The following is a 10,000-nucleotide window of genomic DNA, read 5'->3' on the forward strand; positions in this document are numbered from 1 at the left end:
AGACCTGTAGAGACTTCTCTAGACCAGTAGAGACTACTCTAGACCAGTAGAGACTTCTCTAGACCAGTATAGATTTTCTGAGACCTGTAGAGACTTCTCTAGACCAGTATAGACTTTTTGAGACCCGTAGAGACTTCTCTAGACCAGTAGAGACTTTTTGAGACCTGTAGAGACCTCCCTAGGCCAGTATAGACTTTTTGAGACCTGTAGAGACTTCTCTATGCCAGTATAGACTTTTTGAGACCTGTAGAGACTTCTCTAGGCCAGTATAGACTTTTCGAGACCTGTAGAGACCTCTCTAGGCCAGTATGTACTTTTTTTTGAGACCTGTAGAGACTTCTCTAGGCCAGTATAGACTTTTTGAGATCTGTAGAGACCTCTCTAGGCCAGTATAGACTTTTAGAGACTCATCGAGACTTCTCTAGACCAGTAGAGACTTTTTGAGACCTGTAGAGACCTCTCTAGGCCAGTATAGATTTTTTGAGACCTGTAGAGACTGCTCTAGGCCAGTATAGACTTTTTGAGACCTGTAGAGACTTCTCTACACCAGTAGATACATTTTGAGACCTGTAGAGACTTCTCTACACCAGTAGATACTTTTTGAGACCTGTAGAGACTTCTCTACACCAGTAGACACTTTTTGAGACCTGTAGAGACTTCTCTAGGCCAGTATAGACTTTTTGAGACCTGTAGAGACTTCTCTACACCAGTAGATACATTTTGAGACCTGTAGAGACTTCTCTACACCAGTAGTTACATTTTGAGACCTGTAGAGACTTCTCTAGGCCAGTATAGACTTTTTGAGACATGTAGAGACCTCTCTAGGCCAGTATAGACTTTTTGAGACCTGTAGAGGCTTCTCTATGCCAGTATAGACTTTTTGAGACCTGTAGAGACTTCTCTAGGCCAGTATAGACTTTTCGAGACCTGTAGAGACCTCTCTAGGCCAGTATGTACTTTTGTTTTTGAGACCTGTAGAGACTTCTCTAGGCCAGTATAGACTTTTTGAGATCTGTAGAGACCTCTCTAGGCCAGTATAGACTTTTTGAGACCTGTAGAGACTTCTCTAGGCCAGTATAGACTTTTTGAGACCTGTAGAGACTTCTCTACACCAGTAGACACTTTTTGAGACCTTTAGAGACTTCTCTAGGCCAGTATAGACTTTTTGAGACCTGTAGAGACTTCTCTACACCAGTAGATACATTTTGAGACCTGTAGAGACTTCTCTACACCAGTAGTTACATTTTGAGACCTGTAGAGACTTCTCTAGGCCAGTATAGCCTTTTTGAGACATGTAGAGACCTCTCTAGGCCAGTATAGACTTTTTGAGACCTGTAGAGACTTCTCTATGCCAGTATAGACTTTTTGAGACCTGTAGAGACTTCTCTAGGCCAGTATAGACTTTTCGAGACCTGTAGAGACCTCTCTAGGCCAGTATGTACTTTTTTTTTTGAGACCTGTAGAGACTTCTCTAGGCCAGTATAGACTTTTTGAGATCTGTAGAGACCTCTCTAGGCCAGTATAGACTTTTAGAGACTCATCGAGACTTCTCTAGACCAGTAGAGACTTTTTGAGACCTGTAGAGACCTCTCTAGGCCAGTATAGACTTTTTGAGACCTGTAGAGACTTCTCTAGGCCAGTATAGACTTTTTGAGACCTGTAGAGACTTCTCTACACCAGTAGATACATTTTGAGACCTGTAGAGACTTCTCTACACCAGTAGATACATTTTGAGACCTGTAGAGACTTCTCTACACCAGTAGTTACATTTTGAGACCTGTAGAGACTTCTCTAGGCCAGTATAGACTTTTTGAGACATGTAGAGACCTCTCTAGGCCAGTATAGACTTTTTGAGACCTGTAGAGACTTCTCTATGCCAGTATAGACTTTTTGAGACCTGTAGAGACTTCTCTAGGCCAGTATAGACTTTTCGAGACCTGTAGAGACCTCTCTAGGCCAGTATGTACTTTTTTTTTGAGACCTGTAGAGACTTCTCTAGGCCAGTATAGACTTTTTGAGATCTGTAGAGACCTCTCTAGGCCAGTATAGACTTTTAGAGACCCATCGAGACTTCTCTAGACCAGTAGAGACTTTTTGAGACCTGTAGAGACCTCTCTAGGCCAGTATAGACTTTTTGAGACCTGTAGAGACTTCTCTAGGCCAGTATAGACTTTTTGAGACCTGTAGAGACTTCTCTACACCAGTAGATACATTTTGAGACCTGTAGAGACTTCTCTACACCAGTAGATACTTTTTGAGACCTGTAGAGACTTCTCTACACCAGTAGACACTTTTTGAGACCTGTAGAGACTTCTCTAGGCCAGTATAGACTTTTTGAGACCTGTAGAGACTTCTCTACACCAGTAGATACATTTTGAGACCTGTAGAGACTTCTCTACACCAGTAGTTACATTTTGAGACCTGTAGAGACTTCTCTAGGCCAGTATAGACTTTTTGAGACATGTAGAGACTTCTCTACACCAGTAGATACATTTTGAGACCTGTAGAGACTTCTCTACACCAGTAGATACATTTTGAGACCCGTAGAGACTTCTCTAGGCCAGTATAGACTTTTTGAGACCTGTGGAGACTTCTCTACATCAGTAGATACATTTTGAGACCAGTAGAGACTTCTCTAGACCAGTAGATACATTTTGAGACCTGTAGAGACTTCTCTAGACCAGTAGATACATTTTGAGACCTGCAGGGACTTCTCTAGACCAGTAGCGACTTTGCACTTTCGACTCCCTACCCCTCCCCCTTTAATCACATCCCTATTGTTTCCCCAGAGGTGTTCCACATCCAGGAGCTGTCCTCCATGTACCTGCAGGTGCGTACTGCTCTGGGTCTGCATCTGCAGTACAGCTGGAGGGAGTTCCGTCTCTACCTGCAGGTGGATGAGCTGTGGAAGGGCGACACGGTGGGGCTCTGTGGAACCTTCAACGGAAACATCCAGGACGACTTCCTGTAAGTGTGTCTGGATTGGATGGCTTGTAACGTTTTCAGATACTGATACAGACACACGTTTTCAGAAGCCCCAATCCCATGCTTCTTCCTTCTCTCCTCTCTCTCTCTCTCTCTCTCTCTCTCTCTCTCTCTCTCTCTCTCTCTCCATCTCTCTCTCCCGTCTCTCTCTCTCTCTCCATCTCTCTCTCTCTCTCTCTCCCTCTCTCTCTCTCTCTCTCTCTCTCTCTCTCTCTCTCTCCCCGTCTCTCTCTCTCTCTCTCTACCCTCATTCTCTCTGACTTCCTGTAAGTGTGTCTATCTGACCCTTGACTTCCAGCCCCCCGGGTGGCTCTCTGTTGCTCTCTCTGGTTGGCACGGCCCTTGCTGTGGCATTCTGGGAGAAAGGATACTCCTGTTTCGGGAGCTGGCTGAGGAGGGAGAGGGAGGGGCAGGGAGAGGGAGGGGCAGGGAGGGGGAGGGGCAGGGAGGGAGATGGCGGGAACAGCTCTCCCTCTCCTCTCAGCTCTCCTCGCCTCTCCCCTCTCTCTCCTTTCTCTCTCTCTTATCTACCTCTCCTCTCTGTAATGTAAATCACGGCTGACCAGCCTGACCAGCCTGACCAGTCTCTGCCTGATGAAATGTTACCTCTAATCGCCTCCTTCACTGTTAACAGGTGAACACTCAAGTGAAATGGATGGATGTGGCCCATCATGTCTGAGGGTTTAATGTAATGGTTGAAACGTACTGTGACTTCACAGCCATGTCTGAGGGTTTAATGGAATGGTTGAAACGTACTGTGACTTCACAGCCATGTCTGAGGGTTTAATGGAATGGTTGAAACGTACTGTGACTTCACAGCCATGTCTGAGGGTTTAATGGTTGAAATGTACTGTGACTTCACAGCCATGTACTGTAAATGGTAGATGTTTTGGATCACAACAACATGTATCAGTATATACAGTATATAATAGTATAGTATATATATAATAAAGCTGAATCACAGAACTATTGTGTTGTGAATGAGTACACCCTTCCTCCCCTGCAGTCCAGATCTGAAAACCCTCTGACCACCAGAACCAAACCGGGTAGTGTGCATGCAAGAATTTGTTGTGGATTCCTTCTGAAATCTCTGATGTTGTGACACACCTCCTCCTCCCCAGCCCTCCCCCTCCTCCCTCCCCTGCCCTGCCCTCCTCCCCTGCCTCCCCTCCTCCCCTGCCCTCCCCATCCTCCCCTGCCCTCCCCTCCTCCCCTGCCCTCCCCTGCCCTCCCCCTCCTCCCCTCCCCCCCTCCTCCCCTGCCCTCCCCCTCCTCCCCTGCTCTCCCCTGCCGTCCCCCTCCTCCCCTGCCCTGCCCTACCCTGCCCTCCCCTCCTCCCCCCTCCTCCCCCCCCTCCCCTGCCCTCCCCCCTCCTCCCCTGCCCTGCCCTCCCCCTCCTCCCCCTCCTCCCCCTCCTCCCCTGCCCTCCCCCAGGTCTGGGTTCCTTCTGAAACACTAAGATAGTCCATCTCTGATGTTGTGACACACCCCTCCTCCCCTGCCCTCCCCTGCCCTCCCCTCCTCCCCTGCCCTCCCCAGGTCCCCGTCTGGTATGATAGAGAGCACCCCTCACCTGTTTGGCAACGCCTGGAGGGTATCCTCTGCCTGTGTCCCCAGCCAGAGTGTTCCCCAGCTTGACCCATGTGACACGCATCAGCAAGCAGGTGCTTGTCCTTCTAAACCATAAGTCCTCCTACGTCATTATCAAATAGAAACATGTCATGTCATGCCTTTCAATAAATATTTTCCTTTTGTGTTTTAGAACCCTCACTGCAACATAACTCAAACTTAAACAGAGATGCTCTCTCTCTCTCTCTCTGTCTCTCTCTCTCTCTGTCTCTCTCTCTCTCTCTCTCTATTTCTCTCTCTCTCCCTCTCTCTCTCGCTCTTTCTCTCTCTCTTTCTCTCTCTCTTTCACGCTCTCTCTCTATTTCTCTCTCTCTCTCTTTCACACATTCTCTCTCTCCCTCTCTCTCTCTCCCTCTCTCTTTCACGATCTCTCTTTATTTCTCACTCTCTCTCCCTCTCGCTCTTTCTCTCTCTCTCTCTCTCTCTCTTTCACGCTCTCTCTCTATTTCTCTCGCTCGCTCTTTCTCTCTCTCTCTGTCTCTCTCTCTCTCTCTTTCACGCTCTCTCTCTATTTCTCTCTTTCACTCTCTCTCTCTCTCTCTCTCTCGCTCTCTCTTCCTTTTTCTCTCTATTTCTCTCTTTTCACACTCTCTCTCTCCCCCTCCTCCTCCCCCTCCACCCCATAGCATCCTACGCCTCTGAGATGTGTGACATCCTGAACCAGGAGTTGTTCTCAGCGTGTCATGAGTACCTGAGTCCGGTGCCCTTTCACCAACAGTGTAAAGCAGACACCTGTAAGTGTGGCCAGCCCTGCCTCTGCTCTTCCCTGGCCCACTATGCTAGACAGTGCAGGAAGTACTCTGTCATCACAGAGTTCAGAGCCAGCGTACCTGACTGTGGTGAGTACTGTGGATTTACTGTCAATCTGCTGCTTGTTGGTTAGATGCTTTAGGGGGACTTATTGTATTGTATGTCTGGACAGTATTGTTCAGACTGCTAGTGATTCATGACTTTAAGTATTGTATGTTTAGACAGTATTGTTCAGACTGCGAGTGGATCTGGTGAAATTACACCATTTCTTTGACTAAAAAGGTAATTGAATGACAAGTAAGAGCTTATCGACTGTCAGTATATATCAGTCTCCTTCCCCTGTAGAGGTGACATTATTGACTGTCAGTATATATCAGTCTCCTTCCCCTGTAGAGGGGACATTATTGACTGTCAGTATATATCAGTCTCCTTCCCCTGTAGAGGTGACATTATTGACTAACAGTATATATCCTTCCCCTGTAGAGGTGACATTATTGACTGTCAGTATATATCAGTCTCCTTCCCCTGTAGAGGTGACATTATCGACTGTCAGTATATATCAGTCTCCTTCCCCTGTAGAGGTGACATTATTGACTGTCAGTATATATCAGTCTCCTTCTCCTGTAGAGGTGACATTATTGACTGTCAGTATATATCAGTCTCCTTCCCCTGTAGAGGTGACATTATTGACTGTCAGTATATATCAGTCTCCTTCCCCTGTAGAGGTGACATTATTGACTGTCAGTATATATCAGTCTCCTTCCCCTGTAGAGGTGACATTATTGACTGACAGTATATATCAGTCTCCTTCCCCTGTAGAGGTGACATTATTGACTGTCAGTATATATCAGTCTCCTTCTCCTGTAGAGGTGACATTATTGACTGTCAGTATATATCAGTCTCCTTCCCCTGTAGAGGTGACATTATTGACTGTCAGTATATATCAGTCTCCTTCCCCTGTAGAGGTGACATTATTGACTGTCAGTATATATCAGTCTCCTTCTCCTGTAGAGGTGACATTATTGACTGTCAGTATATATCAGTCTCCTTCCCCTGTAGAGGTGACATTATTGACTGACAGTATATATCAGTCTCCTTCCCCTGTAGAGATGACATTATTGACTGTCAGTATATATCCTTCCCCTGTAGAGGTGACATTATTGACTGTCAGTATATATCAGTCTCCTTCCCCTGTAGAGGTGACATTATTGACTGTCAGTATATATCAGTCTCCTTCTCCTGTAGAGGTGACATTATTGACTGTCAGTATACATCAGTATCCTTCCCCTGTAGAGGTGACATTATTGACTGTCAGTATATATCAGTCTCCTTCCCCTGTAGAGGTGACATTATTGACTGTCAGTATATATCAGTCTCCTTCCCCTGTAGAGGTGACATTATTGACTGTCAGTATATATCAGTCTCCTTCCCCTGTAGAGGTGACATTATTGACTAACAGTATATATCCTTCCCCTGTAGAGGTGACATTATTGACTGTCAGTATATATCAGTCTCCTTCCCCTGTAGAGGTGACATTATTGACTGTCAGTATATATCAGTCTCCTTCCCCTGTAGAGGTGACATTATTGACTGTCAGTATATATCAGTCTCCTTCCCCTGTAGAGGTGACATTATTGACTGTCAGTATATATCAGGCTCCTTCCCCTGTAGAGGTGACATTATTGACTGACAGTATATATCAGTCTCCTTCCCCTGTAGAGGTGACATTATTGACTGTCAGTATATATCAGTCTCCTTCTCCTGTAGAGGTGACATTATTGACTGTCAGTATATATCAGTCTCCTTCCCCTGTAGAGGTGACATTATTGACTGTCAGTATATATCAGTCTCCTTCCCCTGTAGAGGGGACATTATTGACTGTCAGTATATATCAGTCTCCTTCCCCTGTAGAGGTGACATTATTGACTAACAGTATATATCCTTCCCCTGTAGAGGTGACATTATTGACTGTCAGTATATATCAGTCTCCTTCCCCTGTAGAGGTGACATTATCGACTGTCAGTATATATCAGTCTCCTTCCCCTGTAGAGGTGACATTATTGACTGTCAGTATATATCAGTCTCCTTCTCCTGTAGAGGTGACATTATTGACTGTCAGTATATATCAGTCTCCTTCCCCTGTAGAGGTGACATTATTGACTGTCAGTATATATCAGTCTCCTTCCCCTGTAGAGGTGACATTATTGACTGTCAGTATATATCAGTCTCCTTCCCCTGTAGAGGTGACATTATTGACTGACAGTATATATCAGTCTCCTTCCCCTGTAGAGGTGACATTATTGACTGTCAGTATATATCAGTCTCCTTCTCCTGTAGAGGTGACATTATTGACTGTCAGTATATATCAGTCTCCTTCCCCTGTAGAGGTGACATTATTGACTGTCAGTATATATCAGTCTCCTTCCCCTGTAGAGGTGACATTATTGACTGTCAGTATATATCAGTCTCCTTCTCCTGTAGAGGTGACATTATTGACTGTCAGTATATATCAGTCTCCTTCCCCTGTAGAGGTGACATTATTGACTGACAGTATATATCAGTCTCCTTCCCCTGTAGAGATGACATTATTGACTGTCAGTATATATCCTTCCCCTGTAGAGGTGACATTATTGACTGTCAGTATATATCAGTCTCCTTCCCCTGTAGAGGTGACATTATTGACTGTCAGTATATATCAGTCTCCTTCTCCTGTAGAGGTGACATTATTGACTGTCAGTATACATCAGTATCCTTCCCCTGTAGAGGTGACATTATTGACTGTCAGTATATATCAGTCTCCTTCCCTGTAGAGGTGACATTATTGACTGTCAGTATATATCAGTCTCCTTCCCCTGTAGAGGTGACATTATTGACTGTCAGTATATATCAGTCTCCTTCCCCTGTAGAGGTGACATTATTGACTAACAGTATATATCCTTCCCCTGTAGAGGTGACATTATTGACTGTCAGTATATATCAGTCTCCTTCCCCTGTAGAGGTGACATTATTGACTGTCAGTATATATCAGTCTCCTTCCCCTGTAGAGGTGACATTATTGACTGTCAGTATATATCAGTCTCCTTCCCCTGTAGAGGTGACATTATTGACTGTCAGTATATATCAGGCTCCTTCCCCTGTAGAGGTGACATTATTGACTGACAGTATATATCAGTCTCCTTCCCTGTAGAGGTGACATTATTGACTGTCAGTATATATCAGTCTCCTTCTCCTGTAGAGGTGACATTATTGACTGTCAGTATATATCAGTCTCCTTCCCCTGTAGAGGTGACATTATTGACTGTCAGTATATATCAGTCTCCTTCCCCTGTAGAGGGGACATTATTGACTGTCAGTATATATCAGTCTCCTTCCCCTGTAGAGGTGACATTATTGACTGTCAGTATATATCAGTCTCCTTCCCTGTAGAGGTGACATTATTGACTGACAGTATATATCAGTCTCCTTCCCCTGTAGAGATGACATTATTGACTGTCAGTATATATCCTTCCCCTGTAGAGGTGACATTATTGACTGTCAGTATATATCAGTCTCCTTCCCTGTAGAGGTGACATTATTGACTGTCAGTATATATCAGTCTCCTTCTCCTGTAGAGGTGACATTATTGACTGTCAGTATACATCAGTATCCTTCCCCTGTAGAGGTGACATTATTGACTGTCAGTATATATCAGTCTCCTTCCCCTGTAGAGGTGACATTATTGACTGTCAGTATATATCAGTCTCCTTCCCCTGTAGAGGTGACATTATTGACTGTCAGTATATATCAGTCTCCTTCCCCTGTAGAGGTGACATTATTGACTAACAGTATATATCCTTCCCCTGTAGAGGTGACATTATTGACTGTCAGTATATATCAGTCTCCTTCCCCTGTAGAGGTGACATTATTGACTGTCAGTATATATCAGTCTCCTGTAGAGGTGACATTATTGACTGTCAGTATATATCAGTCTCCTTCCCCTGTAGAGGTGACATTATTGACTGTCAGTATATATCAGTCTCCTTCCCCTGTAGAGGTGACATTATTGACTGTCAGTATATATCAGTCTCCTTCCCCTGTAGAGGTGACATTATTGACTGTCAGTATATATCAACTCCTTCCCCTGTAGAGGTGACATTATTGACTGTCAGTATATATCAACTCCTTCCCCTGTAGAGGTGACATTATTGACTGTCAGTATATATCAGTCTCCTTCCCCTGTAGAGGTGACATTATTGACTGTCAGTATATATCAGTCTCCTTCCCTTGTAGAGGTGACATTATTGACTGTCAGTATATATCAGTATCCTTCCCCTGTAGAGGTGACATTATTGACTGTCAGTATATATCAGTATCCTTCCCCTGTAGAGGTGACATTATTGACTAACAGTATATATCAGACTCCTGTAGAGGTGACATTATTGACTGTCAGTATATATCAGTCTCCTTCCCTTGTAGAGGTGACATTATTGACTGTCAGTATATATCAGTCTCCTTCCCCTGTAGAGGTGACATTATTGACTGTCAGTATATATCAGTCTCCTTCCCCTGTAGAGGTGACATTATTGACTGTCAGTATATATCAGTCTCCTTCTCCTGTAGAGGTGACATTATTGACTGTCAGTATATATCCTTCTCC

The 10,000-nt window shown here is 44.6% G+C and overlaps 1 protein-coding gene across 1 annotated transcript in view; it reads left to right on the top strand.

Annotated features, from left to right (window-relative positions):
* Positions 1 to 10,000, top strand: part of LOC135531501 (otogelin-like) — a gene marked incomplete at its 3' end in the record, with an annotated part of 128,424 nt that overhangs the window by 46,817 nt on the left and 71,607 nt on the right. The window contains 3 exon segments of the mRNA XM_064959530.1: positions 2,790 to 2,967; positions 4,525 to 4,649; positions 5,241 to 5,453. Of these exon segments, the coding sequence (XP_064815602.1) occupies positions 2,790 to 2,967; positions 4,525 to 4,649; positions 5,241 to 5,453 (516 nt within the window).

This window comes from Oncorhynchus masou, unplaced genomic scaffold (genome assembly GCF_036934945.1).
Source record: "Oncorhynchus masou masou isolate Uvic2021 unplaced genomic scaffold, UVic_Omas_1.1 unplaced_scaffold_1607, whole genome shotgun sequence".
NCBI lineage: Eukaryota > Metazoa > Chordata > Actinopteri > Salmoniformes > Salmonidae > Oncorhynchus > Oncorhynchus masou.